The 18,653-nt window shown below is 51.3% G+C and overlaps 2 protein-coding genes across 2 annotated transcripts in view; both read right to left on the reverse strand.

The window, feature by feature from the left end:
- ZNF469 (zinc finger protein 469) overlaps positions 1-18,653 on the reverse strand; it is a 228,451-nt gene that overhangs the window by 147,973 nt on the left and 61,825 nt on the right. The window lies entirely within an intron of this gene.
- On the reverse strand, positions 11,280-11,621 carry LOC311583086 (large ribosomal subunit protein eL36-like; the record flags this gene model as incomplete). Its single annotated transcript, XM_084756416.1, has 2 exons — positions 11,280-11,411; positions 11,481-11,621. The coding sequence occupies 2 exons, from the start codon at positions 11,619-11,621 to the stop codon at positions 11,280-11,282; spliced, it is 273 nt and encodes a 90-aa protein (XP_084612542.1).

Consider the following 18,653-nt stretch of genomic DNA (forward strand, 5'->3'; position numbering starts at 1 on the left):
AGACTCAAGTTTCACACCTTAGATGCCATCAATAAAGACCTCTGTAGTTGGTAAGGGTAAGGGGTGGGTAGTCACACAGCGCGGATAACTGGTACCATGGCTAAGGAGTTGGACATCTATGGATGACTAAGATAAGGGGTGGCTGGGTATACATCTGTGATGGCTACTGCGGCAGCTGAGGGTGACTGTGCATCTGTGGGCATACAGTACAATGAGTGGGGGTGGCTGCTTAGCCAGTGTGGGACACCCAGCTGGTGGGTATGGCTGACATATAGTGCATCCACGGGCTGGTACAGCTGCTGAGAGGAGGCTTGTTTTCCTGTGGCGTGCATGGTATGGCGGATGAGGCCTTCTCTAAATCTGAATCTCATTGTGTCCCTTGGAGAGGACATCTCCCTTTGAGCCTGAACCCCCCTGGCCTAAGCACTGAGTAAGTGCCTGCTGTGTACCCAGCACTGAGAACACATTAAAACTCTGACCAGTGGCACTTGTGTGGGATTCGGGTGTCTGAGGTAAGTGTTCAGAACTCCCAGCCTTGGAGAGTGGCTACCCACCCCCACCCCCACCTCCCCACTGGGAGGCAAGACCTGGAAGCATACGCTGCACATTTTCCCACATCACTATGTGCTTCCAGACCCTCTGCCAAGAGGCAGAGACCAACATGGTGGCTCCCTCCAAGCACAGCCTCAACACAGGCCCCAGGGCCATGACCACCATGTGGCCACTTTTGTGTCCAAGCCTGAGCCTAGTAAATCACCAATAGGCAGGAACCATGGGGTTCCCTGAAAACAGCCAGTAGCAAACCCAACAGATTCATAACCTCTGAACAGGCTGTCCTGGCTTCAGGGAGCCCAGGTGGGACCCGACCCAAATGAGAAGCAACTGGGTTTTCAGAGTACGCTGTCCTTCCCGAACCCTCCCTAAAGGCACATGCTGTGCTTGCCACTCCTCGCAAGAGCAGCAGACGCCAAGGCTGTAGAGAGACCATGTGAGCTCTTGGCCTGCATTTTGGATCTGGTAGAAGTGGGCTCCAGTCACAGCTCATGCCCTCCCCCATCACAAGCTTTCCAACCACAGCAATAAGGTGACATCATAGGGTCAGGGGCTATAAACCAGATTCAGACAGAGAGAGAGAGAGAGAGAGAGAGAGAGAGAGAGAGAGAGAGAGAGAGAGAGAGACAGAGACAGAGAGAGAGAGAGACAGAGACAGAGAGAGACAGAGAGAGAGACACAGAGACAGACAGAGAGAGAGAGCGCAAGAGAGAGCGAGAGAGGATGGCCCTCAAGCCCACTTCCTGTCTCCTTGTTCATCTGTTGAGGAAATCCACTGTTATTCCTGGGCCAACTTCAGTCCCCTGCTCCCCACACGCTGTCCTCCCTCACTGCTGTAGCCACACGCTCCCCTCCTCCTCCATACTTGAGTGGAGCCAGGAAAGCTGCACCAGGCTGGGTCACTCCACCTCCTTAGAATTCCAGGACCCTCTCACTGGGAGCCAGCTTGGCCTGTGGCATAGCTAGAAGAGGCTAGCCACAACCTACAGACCACCCCAGTCTGCCCCCCAGCTGGTAGCGCACAAGAAAGGTGCCATCCAGAAAAGGTAAGGCTGGGCTTCAGGGAACTGGCTTCTTAGCCGACATCACGCTGTCTTTATCACTCTGGGATATTCGTACCCTTCTCTGGACCTCAGTTTCCCTAGCTGCCAAGGGAAAGGGTGGGGGACCTGCCTCTGAGGTCCCAGACACAGATGGATGATGGGGTGAGTCAGAGCACAGAGCTGTGGTCTCACGTGAAAATAGAACTTCGCTGATTTCACGAGAGACAGAACACAGTTTCCTCCCACCGGGCAATTCCAACTTCCCAAGTTAATCGCCATGGGAGTGATTATCTGGCCATCAGACCATCCTGCCTGCCCTCCTCGAAGCTCCATCCTGTCTTCCCAAACCTAGAGGGAACCTCCTCAATTTACACAGACCATCAATTACACTGGGAAAGATTTCTGTTCCGATAGCTGGGCATAAAGAAACTAATAAGAGTCATTGGGGTTGTTCCTCACGTGTCCAGCCATCGTTCTGTCTCTGCGACACCGAGGCCTCAGAATCATAGCCCATTTCTATGCTTTCTTTCAAATGATATAAGCCATTGTTCATTCCTCCATCCAGTGAGGGTGGTTCCCATCTTCCCTACCAAGCTCGATTAGGTACAAGAGATACACCCCAAGAACTCTGTAACTCTTTCCCTAGACCAGAGAGGGCAGAGGGCATGACCTAGCATACAAATCCAGTCCCTAGTGGCCTGTCAGATGACCTTAAGTCTCCCCAGAAAGCCCTCACTCCCCCACATGGCCTCAGTAGCTCAGAGTGCACAGTAATAAATTGTGCATTTTCCTACAATCCCTCTCTCCTGCCTAAGAAAATGGCTATTGATACTTCCACAGCCCTGGTTCATTCGCTATAAGCCGGTCCAGGCCGTAAAGCCATGGCCTGCTGCCCTCCACTGGCCTTCCCTTCTCCACGGCTCTCCAGGCTGGGGCTTTCATTTGTCTATGCTGCAAAAGCTCACACTCGCCTGACAGCGTGTCCTATGCACGTGTTATTTATTGCCGAGATCTGTGTGATTACAACACAGCCCAGCTGTATTCTGACAACAGGCAATCTGCAAGCCACTAAGCCACGCCTTGAAGCACATTGCATCCTTGCCCAAGTGTGCTCCCTGTCAGATCTAAAAGACAGCACGTGAAGAGGGATCAGCCTATCTGTCCAACCACACCTCCCGGGACTTCCAAAGCCTGGGCTTCTCAGACCTCGTCCAGCACGCCTTGCCTCACAACCCCCTCTAAGGCTGAAGTCATGGAGAAAGTGTTCTCTAGGAGAGTGATGAGGACTGTCTCCAGCTGAAATATTCTATAAATGTCTGTGAGTCCCTCACCTCCCGGGTAACTCATCTCACGCCGTGTACTTGGCTCTCACCAGCACCGTGGAACCCAGCCATGCCTTTCTCCCTCTCACTGCCTCCTAAAGACAGAGCATCAACACGTCCCTCTTGGCCGGCACTGCCCTGGCGTGGGGGAGGGCCGATTTATACCAGTCAACTGACATGTTGACAAACTTCTGGACTGAAAAATAAGGGATGGCATCAATCTAGCCTAGAGCAGTACCACAGGCACGAGAAGGAGCGCCAGCCGCGTGGAGTACCAGACCCAGGCCGCCGCTGTCCCATGCAGAGACGGGAGAGGCGTGGTCATGCTGAGGCTCGCTCTGCAATGAATCACTTCCAGACGCTGCCCCAGCACCTGGTGCCCAAAGCCACAGGCCCAAGACCAGGGAGAGTCCCTCCAGGCAGATGGCACAGTTAACAAAGCCTGTTTCTCCCATCGTGCCTGTGCCTGGTGTGCTCAGAGGAACCATTCCCCAGTAGCAGGCCAAGTCCTGGGACAGACCTTAGTAGTGAACTCCCTTGTCTGAAACAAACCACACCCTTCCTCTCTCACCGAGCTGATCTCACAGGGTGCTGAGGCCATGGGACTCTCATGGCCGACGCAGGGCAGAGCTGCATGCTGGCTGTGTGGCCTGGGCTCTCTAGGTTTTTAGTGGAAACGTCACAGAGCTGTGGAATGGAAAACATGCTCCGAAGTCACCATCAAGGTGCTGGCTCTTGCTGGGATCTGATGCTTGTGGCCCCCTCCAATTTCCAATAACCAGTGAAAGAACGGAGCACTAAATGGTACCACCCATGCCACTGGGCCACCTGCAGCCAGACTGACAAAATGTATTAGAAAGCCCTTGGGAGCATGCTCAGTGCATTGCTCTCCGCTGAGTTACAAAGGAAGGGCAACGTGGGACAGACAGCCAAAGGAGAGTGGTGAGTGCTGGGGCAGAGGTACTGCACCCATCTCAGCAATCGGAATGAGTTGGCGGGGTCTGTTGTTTGTTTATTTATTTATTTTAAGATTTCCTTATTTATCATGTACACAGTGTTCTGCCAGAATGTACACCTGCACACCAGAAGAGGTCACGAGATCTCTTAATAGATGGCTATGAGCCACCATGTGGTTGCTGGGAATTGAACTCAGGACCTCTGGAAGAGGAGCCAGCGCTCTTAACCTCTGAGCCATCACTCCGGCACTGATGGTAGAGTTTTTAGTTGGTTGGTTGGTTAGTTCATCCATTCATTCAGTATTTAGTTTTCAAGCATCAAGACATGGCAACAAAAGTCTAGCATGGTGGCACACACCTTTAATGCCAGCACTCAGGAGGCAGAGGCATGCAGGTCTCTGTGAGTTCGAGGCCAGCCTGGTATACAGAGCAAGTTCTAGGACAGCCAGGGCTACAAGAGAAACCCTGTCTCTCACTCTAAGAAGGCAAAGACATGGTAAGAGTTTGTGCTGAGAGCTTGAAACCAAACAGTAACCAGCTCCACTCTCTCTGAGTCCCGAGTAGGCAAACAGGAGCAACAACACGTGCTAGACTATGGGGCTGGACCGTGGGGCTAGCTCTGAGAGCCACTTGTCACATCTGAGGGTTACACACAGCAAGGCACAGAGCTCCAAGGAAGGCCCCCACCTTGAACTAAGCTCAGATTCTCGGATTGGAGCCCTGATGTCCCTTACACGGGTCTTAGAGGCAATCACAGTTAGAGCTCATGAAAGCAGATGCAGTAAGCCACCTACCTGCAGGCAGAAACCTCCACACTGTCTGCTCCCCTGGGAAAGGTTCCATTATAAAGGAGACGAGAGCAAGGCACTTAATCCCACCTGGTCACACCATCTGAGACTCAGAGGAGGCATGTGCTGTTCAAACAAAATCTACCAATAGTCCCAAGCCTTGCCTCGGTCCACCAACCCTCCAACCTCCTGCTGGACCCTTTCCATTCTTTCAGAAGATTGCAATAGCTGTTGGAACTTTGTTCTTCTGCATCCCAAGTGTTAATGAGGACGCTGTAACAAAAGCCCACCCAACTTGGAGGTCAGCACCCCTAAAGGACAGATGTGCGCAGGCTGAGTGCTGCTGGAAGACTCCCCAAGGAGGTTGCATCCTCATCTGAGCCAACTTCTGGTAATACCCACATCCCCAGCCCTCTTCCATCTACAAAGCCAACTCTGCAGTCTCCCCCACCCATCTCCCCACTTTCCATAACTACATCTCCCAGGCTCCAACTTCGGGAAAAACACTGTGATGATGTCGGGCCAACCCAGATTACCCAAGGGACTCTCCCTGCCTTGAGATGCGTCATTAAATCCCAAATCTGTGACAGCCTATGACAGAACGTTGTACTCCAATGTGTCAATAACAAGGCTGCGTGTTCTCATGTGCTGGGGTTAGGCCCTGGGGATTCTGGGAGAGGCTATCAATCCAGCTGCTCACTACTTTTTCTTTTGGGTGGCTAGATTAATGAAGCATTCATGGGGTGGGGGTGGGGGGTAAAATACCAGGAAGAATGAAGTGAGGCAAATGGGTTAAGAATAGAGGCCTTTTCTGTTTCAGGTGGCAAACTGAGGCCCTTCCATGGTGACACTACACAGGAGGAAAGTATTTGGCTTCTTCTTGGGTGTTTTTTGTTAATTGTGCATCTCTTTTCCTGGAGTCCCCTCTGAGAACCAAGGTCCTATACTACAAAGGCTAGGAGCAAATGGTACATGCCCCAGAAGTAGCAAGTGACAGTTCCCACCAAGAGCCACCTGAGTTGGAGAAGTGGGGCACTATCCTGCCTACCTCCACCATTCCTGAGTGGGCACCAAACTCAGGCACCATCATCGCTGTCACCCTGCTCCTAGGCGCAGCCTGCAGCTGAGGGGACACTATTATCAGTGAGATTCCATTTGCTGCTGTCCCCCTGGACTCCTGCCTCCCTACCCACATCTTCATCCATCACCTTCAAAGATGAGCTTCAGAGGCGACCCCGCCCTGTCGCCAGCAGCCGCCTGCCTCTGACCTGTTTCTAGTCACCTCCTGAGGATGAGGGCCACGTGCATCTCAATAGCCAAGCCAGTGTGTGTGCTGCCTGTAGCTGGACTCTGAGCCAAAGTCCCACATGACTTTGAGATAATCACTTAACCTCCTGGGGGGCTCAGATCAAGATGGCCCCTGCCTCTCTGGCTACGCAAGACAATTGTCTGACCCTCATTTCTGCCCTCAGCCTCCAGGGCACACGGACGTATGGTTCAGTGAGCTCTTCATGTCTCTGCTTCATCCCTCTTGGCTCATGCAATTTCACCCTGGCGTAGGCATGGGTCTCCAAAACCCCACTGCATAAACCAGCAGAGAGAGAGAGACACAATCTATTCTCCTCACCCAGACACCCTGAGCATCTGTCCTCCTGTGAGCTTTATGGACTTGGTCCCCAGCTTCCTGTGATAGTACAGTTACTTTCTCCAGTTTAGCACCTCGAACCCATCCCCTAAAATAAGCTACATCAATTCTTCAACCCATGTAGAAACCCATTGGCTGTGCCTGACACCTGTGCTGTCTGTCCTGTTGGCCACCTTGTCCCCCATCCCCCATGGATTCCCCCCTCCCTAGCCTTGCCATCAGAAGGCCAGCCGATGATAGAGCAGGAGGATGGGGGGATAATCAGGGACCCTTGGGGAAATCAATGGGGGATGTTTGTTCACAGATGAAAGCCAGGGATACCTCAGGTGAACAAAGCTAGGGGATTTCCTTTGATCCCTGCACCATCTCCCAACCACAGCCACATCCACCCTGGAGTCCCCTGTCCTGCGGCCATCTGAGGTGGGTCTCATGCTTGGCAGGCCAGCCACAGCAGCTGACTGATTTTGCACAGCACATGAGCCTGACATGATGAAGGATGGGTTGGACAGACGTGTGGGTCCTCACGCCAGGCTAGCTGATTTCAAAAGCAGGAGGGCTGCCTGCCAGAGCACTCCACCCAGTCAAGGAAGGCACCCTGCCACCCTTCCCCTGGTGGGGCCCCAGAGCTGCCACAGAACCTTCCTCCCCTGCAATGGCTACTGTCTTCTCCACTCCACCTTCCGGCATCCAAAGAACCACCCAGAGGAACAGGAGCTGTGCCACGTGGCAATGGTACCCAGTCCAAATCCCAGTCCCTGCCTTGGCTAGACACAGCCTGCCCTATGCCTCAGTTTCTCTATCAGTCAAGGGGTGCTTTTTTTTTTAAAAATAAGGAGTCCCCCAAGTTTCTGTGAGAAGGAATGACCTCAGGCACCTGCTATGCTGGGACATGGTGATGTCACCCAAGGTTAGGAGTAGGCTGGATTTACCCTCAACACTCTGGAGAAGGACACCCCAAGTTCCCAATGGAGGGAAGGAACTATAGAGCTCCCCCAGTACAGCACTAAGTATTGAAAGCCTGTGATTTCCTCATAGCCCTACAACAACTCTAGAACAGTCCCTTCTTGCTATAAGCAGCTACACCCAACACTACTACCCTATGTGGGACACCTGTTACTACCCTGTCCCCTGACACTTGTTTCTGAAAACCGCAGCACTCCAGGACCTGTGATTGAGTTGGGGACAGTCTTGGAGATGAGTCTAACTGACCCACAGCTACGGTGCAACCAAGTCACCACAACAGGGCCCTGTGGTCTGACTGCTAAGTGGGCTGTGGGATGACTGTGTATATCCAGGATGTAGTCAACAAACAGAAACCCACCATCTAATCACAGTGACCAAAGTGATCCTAACAGAGCACCCGCTTGCCCTAGGGGACAGAAGAGCTGGTGGCACCGGGGAAACAGAACACAGCAATGACTCTCTGAGGCCACAGACTGGAGCAACGTGGAGACTAAGTGCTTCACCGATGTGAGGTACAGCCACTGTTGCCGCAAGCACCCCTCAGATCCATGTGGTTCTGTAGAATGGGATAACACAGCAGTGGCATGTCTACATGGCCAGGCCTGTCTTCCTGACGGCATGGCCACCCCAGCACCCACAGGAAGCAAGGCCCAGGAGGCACAACCTGATTTTAACAACACAGGAGGCAGGGCTAACAGGCCTGGCTGAGCCCATTGCCACTCTGGGAAGTGAGATCACAGTGGGACGACATGGACACTAGGCAGGAGGACATGTGACCACTACTGGCCACAGATACTCAGCTCATGGCGACCTCAGAGAGACAGTGGCACTTGGGAGTGCCTGTCCTTCAATCACAGCCTCTTCTCACACACCGGTCTGAACATTTTAGGGGTCACCACAGCTCTGGGTCCCACGCTCCATTCCTTTGCCAGAGATGAATGGTGTCTGGGAGCAACAAGTCAGAGCACAGCAATAAATGCTTCAGTTGAATGGAAACAGGCACCCACAAGGCACAGCACGTGCCCTCTGGGTGTCTGTCCTTACCAGGTCCCAGGGACACCTCTGCCCTTCTCAAAGCAGCTGAGGATTCATGAGGTGTCCTTTATGTGTAGCCCAGAGACTGACTAAGTCAACAGCAGTTTGGAGACTCCCAGACACCCCAGGAGGAAGCCCTCAGGAGGACACAGTTCTGCTACGTGTAACTGTATACATGAGGAAATTTCTTTCCTTACTTCCCAGAGCATACTGCACATGGTCACTCGAGGGTTTTTGTTTGTTTGTTTGTTTGTTTGTTTGTTTTAGGATTTTTTATTTTTTATTTTGTATACAGTGCTCTACCTGCATGTACACCTGCAGGCCAGAAGAGGGCATCAGATCATAGATGGTTGTGAGTCGCCACCACGTGCTTGTTAGGAACTGAGGATCTCTGGAGGAGCAGTCAGTGCCCTTAACCTCTGAGCCATCTCCCCAGCCCTGGTCACTCGAGTTTTGGACACTGTGGCTCTTTGTGTTTCTTTCCTCCAGCTCAGAAGCGGACAGAAGCAGACTGTGTTCTGTAGCTCCCTCCTGTACACTGGAACATGTGGACAGTCCACCTGGGGTGCGCTTCGGAAGGTCTGGCTCTAAACGGGCTCTGCCCCACAAAGCCCAAACTTGCCACCCATCCACAGGTTCTGTCTGGCGTCTACTGTGGACTTCTGGTGGCCATACCTCAATATCTTTCCTCAAGATACGTGGTCTGGCTGCCCAGCTCCCGGAACGGGCCATCTAACCCAGCCCTTGGTCCACTGCCCGCTCTCGGGGCTTGGGTGAGCAGTGGCCTAAGTCACATACGCAAAGCCAGCATCCTAGGGCTGCTTTGGGCTGAGCTGCCCATCAGATGCTTTTCTGAGCTCGAACTCGCCCCCCTGCATCAGTCTTTCCACTGCTGCTGGAAGCTCTTCAGGCTGGATTCCCCCATCTGCAGCCAGAGGGTCTGTAATAGTTACTTTTCCCGTTGCTGTGATCAACTATCCTAACAAAAGCAACGTCGAGCCTGTTGGAAATGCAAACTCCAGCCCTCTCAGGATTGAGTCAGAATCCTTGGGAAGGCCCAGTAGGGCCAGGTGGCCCCTGAAGCTCTCAAAGGTATGACCAACATGCAGCCCGAAGACGCTGCCCAGGATAGACCTGCATATGCCCCAAAACAAAAGTGTAAACTCACTTAAAGTATTGAGGTTCTCGTGATTTTTTATTTTTTGTGTTTTTGTAACTTGACTGTGCAATTTCTCAACATAAAACGTAGGTGATGAGGTCATGCTGCCACGTCAAATGGACAAACCTACTAGCTGAGCACAAGGGCACCAAGAGATGTTGTCCAGAGATGCCAGAACCACCTTCTTGGCACAGAATAAGATGCTACTGACCATTAGCCTGCTGTCTTCGGAGCCAGACGCATCCTCAGGGTCCGTTGCAACACGGCAGCCCGGCACTCAGGGTGACCCCCCACAGCCTCCCAGGCGTGTGAGGACATAACTTAGCACCAGGCATTCACCCCCCCCCCCAGACTTGCAACAATGGATTAGATTGATGCACAGGGAGCTGAGGGGAGGGCTTGGGGCTCAAGGAGGCATAAGGAGGTGTTATGGAGAAGGTGGGGGCAGGAACTGCACACTAGAAGGGTGTGGAGCTGATCAGGCCAAGGAGGAGAAGCACTCCAGGCAAGAGTCACTGCGAGGGCAAATTGTGGAGGTGGGAAAGCTTCGCTTTGCTTGGAAGCTGTGTGGGGGAGCAGCTGGAGCTCAGAGCCGAGCTCCAACGCGGAAACGGGGTCATAAAAGGAGACCAGCAACGGGAGCATGCTGAGCCCCCTAGCAGAGCCCAGGCACTGCCCCGCCTACCCAGGCTGCCCCGCCCACCCTGTCTGTCTTCCCAGACCACTATGCTGAGACCCTGCTGGGGGAGACAGGGGCAGCACAGAGGAGGCGGGGAGACCAAAAGGATTCAGACGCTCCAAGATAAACATGACAGGCTAAGCCCTAGTCCACCAGCCATGGGAAAAAAATTAGCATTAGCCAGTGCATTTTAATAAAGCACGAAGTCTGGTTTTGATTTCACAGATGTAAAAAAAAAAAAAGAATAGAAAAAAAGAAAGAAAGAAACACAAGCAATCTGGAATTAAGCTGGACTTCAGTCTGTTTTTATAAATCACATTTGGGAGTCTCTTGGTATTGCTAAGATTCAATTTACAGACATTTCTTCAAGCCAAAGAAAAGGAAAGAAGAAAAGACCCCAATGGGCATGGCTCGGGGTGTTGGGTCCTCGGCTGGTGACTCGTCGCTTAACCAGGCAGCAGGATGGGCTTCTGCACTGTTTGCTTGGTCACTCTCAAGTGGTTCTCATCACCTGCACTGCATGATGTCATAGTGAGGGCGGTCACTTTCCCTCTCGCATCCCATATGGTTTACAGGCTCATCACAGAGCGACTGTCCATTCTCAAGAAACCACAGTGACACCCTGGCCGGTGCTAGCTGCTCGGGGAACCCAGAAGAGCTGGGCGCTAAGCCTCTCTAGGCCAGCATGACACTAGGGCCCTTCTGCTTTGAGGTGGCTTCATAGCCACACCCACCTCACATGCCAAGACCACATCCACCAGACACCATCAGGGACCTCTTCGAGACCCACAGGTCACACTGGTATCATCACATGCCTAACCAGGTTCTCGCAGTTGGAGCTCTGCTGGCTCTCCAGACAGAAGGGAACTCCCACAGGCCTCAATTCTCCAAGACCCTTCACCCCACTTCCACCTGCTGAGTCGCTGGAAACTTCTGACACAACAAACCTTGCTCTTGTGCCTCCTAGGAGCCCATCTCCTGAGTCTGCTTTCTGTGGTCTCTTAGGAGCCCCCTGGAATCACAGCAGCTTCCTTGGGCCCTTGAGCCACAATCCCATTTTCTTTTCCTTTTCTTTCTCCCTCACCCAGCCTCCCTACTCCCCATCCCCAGCACAAACATTTACTGGGGGAGGGGGCATCAGTCCTTCTTGGCTGCTGCCTTCTTCATGGCTGCCAGCACATTGCTAAGCTCCTTCCGCTTCCTCTTGGCCCCGATGTATGTGCCCACCCTCTTCTTGATAAACGTGAGCACGCGCTTGTCCTTGGGCACCTAGAGCAGCTCCATGGCACACCGCTCATAGGGCATGAAGCCGCACATCTCCCTGATCAAGTTCCTCACAAACTTGGTGTGCTTGGTGAGAAGCCTGTGGTGCCAGCCGTGCCTCTTTGTCACCTTGTGGCCTTTGTTGAGGCCCTTGGCTATGGGGTAGGCAGGGACCTGGCTGCTGCTCTCTGATGGCGGCCGCAGCAAGAACCACATTCTCATTTTCAACCAGAATGAAGAACAGGGAGCCAGAGGAGTGCCGGTTTTACCTGGCATGCATTTCTCCAGCACCGAGAACCTTCCACATACACATGGCATGGGCATAGCACCCCGTGCCTCTCAGAAACAAGTGCTATGTGCTCTGTACTTTCTTCTGTTTGAGGCACCAAGCTGGCACTGTGGAGCCATCTTCTAACTTCCAACCCCCACCTGCTCCCCTCTACAAGAACAGAAGCCCCCAAGCCCTGGGGCTGGCACACTAGCTGGGCAGAAACTAGCATCTCAGAATCAACTGCCAGACGCTGAAGTCTTGTCTCCCCTCTCAGGTGACGACAACAGGGACCTCACCAGGGGAGCTGGCGGCACAGAGGCTCAGCCCATCAAGCCTGCTGGTCTTAGCTGGGGAGGAGCCATCTTTCCACCGGCAGTTCACCAGTCCTTATTTATTAACAGCTGGTTAGGAAAGGCTCAGGTGGGATGCTATTAGAAAACCTCACGGGACCCATGGAACACAGACAGGTGTCCTTGAGGGAAGATGGGACAGTAGAGTCCTACAAGGCAAGTCCAGGCCTGCCCAACACTCCTACAAAAATGTGCAACCCTTTCTGGGCACTGAGGAATTTAAAATATTAATCACAATGACACCAAGGGACCGCACCACTGCAGCTGAGCAGAGTAAAGAGAGCAGGATGCTCTAAGGGGTGGGAGTGAGAGCCTGCTGTGCTCATAAGGAAGAGCAAGTGATGGGTTTTATGTGAGAGCGGCGGTACGGATGTAAAATAGTGGATGATGGGTAGGTTGTCATGTTAGAGTGCGTTAGAGTACATAATGGGATGGGTTGTCATGTGAGAAAGTGCACGTGTTCAAGTGCATGTGTGTGCGTGTATAACCATGTGACTGTGTGTCTGTGTGTTTACAGAAATGACTACATGCTTGCATACGTGTGTGTATGTACTATGTCTGTGAGTATGTGCACATGAATGATAGTATGCAAGTGATGTGTGTGTATGTGTGTGTGCATGCGATGCATGTGTGAGTGTTGAGTGTATGAGGCTATGTGCATGTAAGCGATGGGTGAGTGAACACATGTGCACATGAGCAATGGTATGTGCCAGTGCATGGATATCAGTGATGCTGTGTGAGTGTACAGGTAAAATCAAGGTGTGTGAGTCTGTGTGTGTGTGCACATGAGTGATGTGTGTGTGTGTGTGTGTGTGTGTGTGTGTGTGTGTGTGTACTGAGTATGTTGGTGTGAGTGTGTATAGATGTTCCTCTCCTTGGGCCTGCCATGATAGTCTCACAGCTCTTAACATCCTTGATTTCAAGAGAGACCCCTTCCTCCCAGAGCATAGGCCTAGTGTTCCTGAGGTAAGCAACCTGAGGTCTAGAGTTGTCTCTGGCCTGGCCACATTGGGGAGAACTCAGGTCTCCCTGAAGCAGGAGCCCGTCCCGGGAGTCCACCACAGAAAAATGAATGAGGCAGAGACTTCACAAGAGGTGGTGACAGCACTGGCTTTATCACAGGACAGACCCCCGTGTCCCTGGTACCATCATAGGGTGTACTGTGACCCAGGCATCCTCTTCCATCCCATGTGTGTGTGTGTGTGTGTGTCTGTGTGTGTCCAGGTAAATGGTAATACGTATCTGTGTTTCGATGTGTGTGTGTCTGTGCATGCACACCTGTGCATGTGCGTAGCTTACATGGATGGAGACCAGAGTCAAAAGTCACACTGCACTTTATGCAGGTGACAGAAACAGAGTGACAAGCCCTGCCAGGACTCCAGAGGCACAGTGACATGTAAGGGCAGGCCTGTGGTTCAGGCTGGGTTCTCCCGCCTCTCAGGAGTGAGAGGAGAAAAACAAAACTCCAAGCCAAAAGCCGAGGAAATTGAGCCTCCATGGCCAAGAAAACTCACATTTTTCTTTCCATTCTCTTACTGGCTGCATGTTTGAGGGGTGGAAAGACTTCTTAGACCTGACTTCTCTTTCCAAAGTGCATGCGTGTGCATGTGTGTGTGTGTGTGTGTGTCTGTCTGTCTGTCTGTGTAAATGGTGTGTCTACGTAAATGGTGGTGGTGTATATATATGTCTGTGTGTCTGTGTAAATGCTGGTGTATGTGTATCTGTGTGTTTGTGAGTGTGTAGTGTAAATGGTTGTGTGTATCCATGTGTGTGTGTGTGTGTAAATGGTAGTGTGTCTGTGTGTCCCTGTCCATCAAATGTGTGTGTGAGTGTGTGTGTGTGTGTGAGAGTGTGTGTGTGTGTGTGTGTGTGTGAGTGTGCATAGCTTGCATAGATGGAGCCCAGAGTCAATCTTAGTTTGATTTTTCAGCAGCCATCCTCTTTTCTTTTCTTTCTTTTTTCTTTCTTTTTCCTTCTTTCTTTCTTTCTTTCTTTCTTTCTCTCTCACTCTCTCTTTTGACATAGGTCTCTCATTAAGACCTGAAGTCACTGAATAAGGGAGGCAGGCTGGCCAGTGAGCTCCAGGAATCTGCCTGGTTCTGCCCTTCCAGCACTAAGATTACAGACACAGTGTGCTTAGGAGCACATATCCAACCTTTGGGAGCACTCAGTCTTCTCCACAGAGGGAAAGTCAGGGCTGCAGGTGCCCATGTCTTGGCTATGTATAACTAGCACAGGTCCTTTCATTTTCCAGTCATAATGGATGTTGAACTTTGGTAAGAATGTTTTCTGTGCATGGTACCTCCATCTAAATTTCCCCATGTGCTGGTTTCAATTACCCACAGTCACCCACAGCCTGAAAATACTAAATGAAAAATTCGGCATAGTTTAGGGTTTTCACTATTCTTAGTAATTAATGGCATCTACTTCTTCCTGCTTGACAGGCAAATCTACACTCTGGCCAGTGTATCCACTCAGTATACACTGCTCACCCCTTAGTCTCTCAGCAGCTGTCTCAGACATCGGATGGGGTGGCCTCGTAGTGCAGTGTCTATGTTGGCGTCCCTTTTATTTAGTTTAAGAATGCTTCCAAGGCACAAGAGTCATGATGCCAAGGAGGGCCCCGGTCATAGGACACAGGTGACAGGTTAACTGTGGGGCTCTGGGGCAGTGCTGGAGGTACACAGGAGACTGAGGTGTGCATGGGGTTTGGCTCCCTCTGAGGGTCTCGGAATCCACACCCACCGCACAGATAAGGAAGGGATGACATGTGATTTTCTGTTATTTTGTGTGGTGAACAAGATCCACTTGTTTTCAAACACTGAGGCAACACTCCCATTCCTGGGGTAAACATGGCCACAGACACCATATTCTTATTATGTGTTGCTGAATTTGGTTCATCCACACTTTGCTAAGAATTCTGAGGTATTTTCGACTAGTTTGGATGCCAAGGTAATGCTGGCCTTGTTAAAGGGCTTAGAAAGCGCTCCTCCATGATGGATGTAGCCTAAGAGCCCTGAGTGTGCCTTGCGTCAGTCACAGGGAACTGGAGCCTCAGCACCTACCAGGTCAGGCAGAGGCAGATGCGGCTCACTGCACACCGAGCCTCACCAGCCCCGCTTCACTCCCAGGAGTGGCAGAACAGCTGGAGCGGCGAGGGACCTCATTAGAGAGCCCAGCTCCCCAACCCTCAGTCGTCCTGGGCCTGCACAGGCTAGAGACCTTGGTGAGGATGTGGCTAAGACACAGCTAAGTGGCACTCCTGGACTCCAGACTGGAGGGCCAATGGAGCTGATGTCCCTCCTCATCCTTGCTTCTGCTTGTTGTGTTTCACTTGTTTTCTCTCTCTCTCTCTCTAGTTGTTTCAAGTGACAGCAGTCACGTGAGTTTTCTGCTTTACTGATAGAGGCATTTTATAACAAACATTTCCCTCTGAGGCACAGTGGCAGCCACGTCACTGCGTTTGGACACTGCTGTCTTTCCGGGTGCATGCATTTCAACTGCTTCCTGGCCTCCCTGTTGAGGTCTTGACACATCCCAGAGCCTGCTCTCTGATGTCAAATACTTAGAGACATTGAAGGTATGTTTCTGCTGGTGGTGTCTAATTATAGCAACTGTCTTGAGGTCAGGAAACATATTTAGTGTCTGCACTTTAAAATTTATTGAGATCTGCCTTATGGTCTGGGTGGTATCTATCTTGATGGAGGGCTGTCCCTGTGTGTTCTGCTGGCTGAGTGCGTTTTTTTGTTTTGTTTTGTTTTGTTTTTTTGTAAATACTAAGTAGGTGAAGTTTGTTGATAGCTTTTCCTGAGTCTGCTCTGTCACAATTTCCTGTCTACTCGGCCTATGGCTTGTTGAAAGAATATGTTGGTATGTTTCTAGTGGCTGGTGCTGAGCTGCCCATCCTAGGGACCCAGTCATCACTTAATCTAGGTGCTGCTCTCAGGTTTTGCACATGCGACTCAAGTCTTCGATGGCTGACCTCTAAAATAGACCTCATCTTGGGATGCCTGATAGACAGTGGGACAAAGTAAAGGGCCCAGTAAAGGCTTCCGAAGGCAAGAAATGGCCATTGTGGACAATGCCTTCAGCCAGCTGAGCCGTACTGGCCTGCCTCACACTTACTGAGGCAGCTGTCCACAGCATCCTATACAGTTCTCTGGCTGCCTGCCTGCCTGCCTCCTACTGGTTCTAGTCCTCTGGCTGAGCTGTGACCAACACAAGGCCAGTGCTGCCTCTGCCCACCACAGCTCCAGGATGGATGTGCTATGCTCAGTGCCCGAGTTAGTTCGGCATGCCAGGGAGTGCGCAGCACAGCGGAGCAGCCAGGCCAGGAAGCAACTCCTCTATCTCAATTCTCGACTTATCCATCGCTCTTTGGTTCCCATGTTTGGGGGCTTTAGAGATACACACAGCAGGATTTCTGTCCTTCAGGTGATCTGTCATTGCGGGGTGATGTCACGACCCCTGTGCTAGCCTCTACCTGGACTCCTCTTCGTCTGCTATGGGCAATCCCCCCAGGCCTCTGTTGATTTGTATCTCAAAGTAAATCTTTCCCCATCTTCTTTTGACTTACTTGTGACCTTTATTTAAATTATACTCCTTTTGCCCCCAACCGGGGATTGAATTTAGGGCTTCACCCTTGCCAGGCAATCTTCCACCACTGCGCGACACCCCAGCACACTCTGTGCTTTTGACACAGTCTCAGTGGCTGTCCTCCTGTTCCAGCCACCCTTGCGGCTGGGGCAACAGGCATGTGCCACAACACTTATCCGAAACTGTGATTTTTATGGCTCGGGTTTTACTTCCTTGGGTTGCCTTACATTCTCTGTCTTCACTTGGGGCGTGAGGCCGTTTGCATCTAACCAACAGCCTGCTCGCAGGACGTCTAGATGCTATTTGTTTTCTGTCCGTCCATCTGTTCTTTGTCTCCTCGTTTCATCCTTCCAGGTTCATTCCAGGCTTGTTTGTACTAGTTCTCTTTTATCTCCACTACTTTTTTTTTTTTTTTAACTGACAGGACACTTTCAGGAGAATAGCCGACCTTCAGGAGATGTTATCCCAATCTGCTGCATCGGGAACAGTCAACAGCACACTTCCACCCCTCCATCCTTTGAACCAGTCTTACAGATTTCACTTCATGTAAGGTAGACACTCAAATGACACATTGCTGCTACTGGTTTTGGGGGGGGGCGGGCTGGGCTCTTTTGCTTTGGTTTAAACAGTGGATTATCTCATTTAAAGAGATCTCTGAAGAGAGAGAGAGAGGTCACCTTGGATTCCATTTTCTCCTCCCTCTCGCATCACTCTTCCCAGCCCCTCTGCATAAATGGAGATTTCCCATCTGGAATCGTTTTCCTTCTCCGGGAAGGGTTCCCTTTAACATTTCCAGTGCGGCTGATGCGTTGACAAGAAGTTCTATGGGTTTTTATTTGTCCGAAATAGCCTTTATTTTTTTCCAATTTTGCATATTACTTTTACTGGGTGGAAGACAAATCACTCTTGATGGCTCCTCCCCAGGTGCTTCAGGAGCCCCCGGTTCATCTCCTCACCTGCACGGTGTCTGGCCACACGTCTGTCTGATCCTGGTTCTTCTACATGGACTGTGTGTGCACATTCGTGTGTTTGGAAAGGTCTGGGGCCTGTGCACATTTGTGCGTTCATATGTGTATGTGTGCACGTGTGCATGTGTTTCCTTTTAGAAATTCTGGCTGCCTCTAGGCTCTGCCTCTGACACGGCTCTCAGCAGGGTTTGCATCATGTCATCACGAGGCTCTTGTCATGTTCAGCATACACAAAGCCTGCTAAGCAGAGTGGACTGAAGAGTTTAAAGTTTCATCAGATTCAGATAAATTTCAGTCATTATCAATAAACAACCCACGGTTAATAAGAGAAGTGCCTGCCTTCCGTCTTTTTCTAGAATGCACACCACACAGTGGCCGGAGGACTTGCTGTAACTTCAGGCAGCCACTGGCTTATTTGTTTTATGCCTTACTTTCATTCTTTCCCCATTTGGTTTGAGGCCGAAATTTCTGCAGAATTCTGTAAAGCTTCAAATTCTGGTCTTCTATTTTATTTTCCAGTGAACTTCATCTAGTGTATTTTTTCCATATATTTTTTTCATCTCCAAATGTCCAAGGTTTTCTGCACGTTTCACTTCTCTTTCCACATGACCTCTGTCTCCTCTTTGCCAAGCACACAGAGTGTGTTTCTAAAGCTGTTTTGGCATTTTTGTCTGTGAAATTCTGTCACTTAATGGAGTTCTAACCGGCTGGTCTCCCATTGTGAGTCTTCATTTTCTGCGTGTCTGGTTGTTTTTGATGGAATGCCAGGCGCTGGGATGTCCGTCCCGGCTCGGCAGCTTCTGTCATCCCCCTGACAGCTCTGGGTCTTACCCTGTTGTGCTGTCACTTGGCATCAGGTCCTTCTGGATCTTGTGAGGAGATAGAGCAGCCTAAGGCTAAAACTACATTGCTGCCAACACTGAGACAATAGTCCCTGAAGGCCGAGGCCCACCCTGTGTGTTCTAAGGCCTTGCCACCTCAGCTGGTGGGAGCAAGCCACCTCACCCCTCCTTCTCGGCCGCCCGCGCTTCATCACCCAGATGAGCGGTCCTCAGAACATTCA

Source organism: Acomys minous (assembly GCF_964271855.1).
Source record: "Acomys minous genome assembly, chromosome: 14".
NCBI classification, from domain to species: Eukaryota; Metazoa; Chordata; class Mammalia; order Rodentia; family Muridae; genus Acomys; species Acomys minous.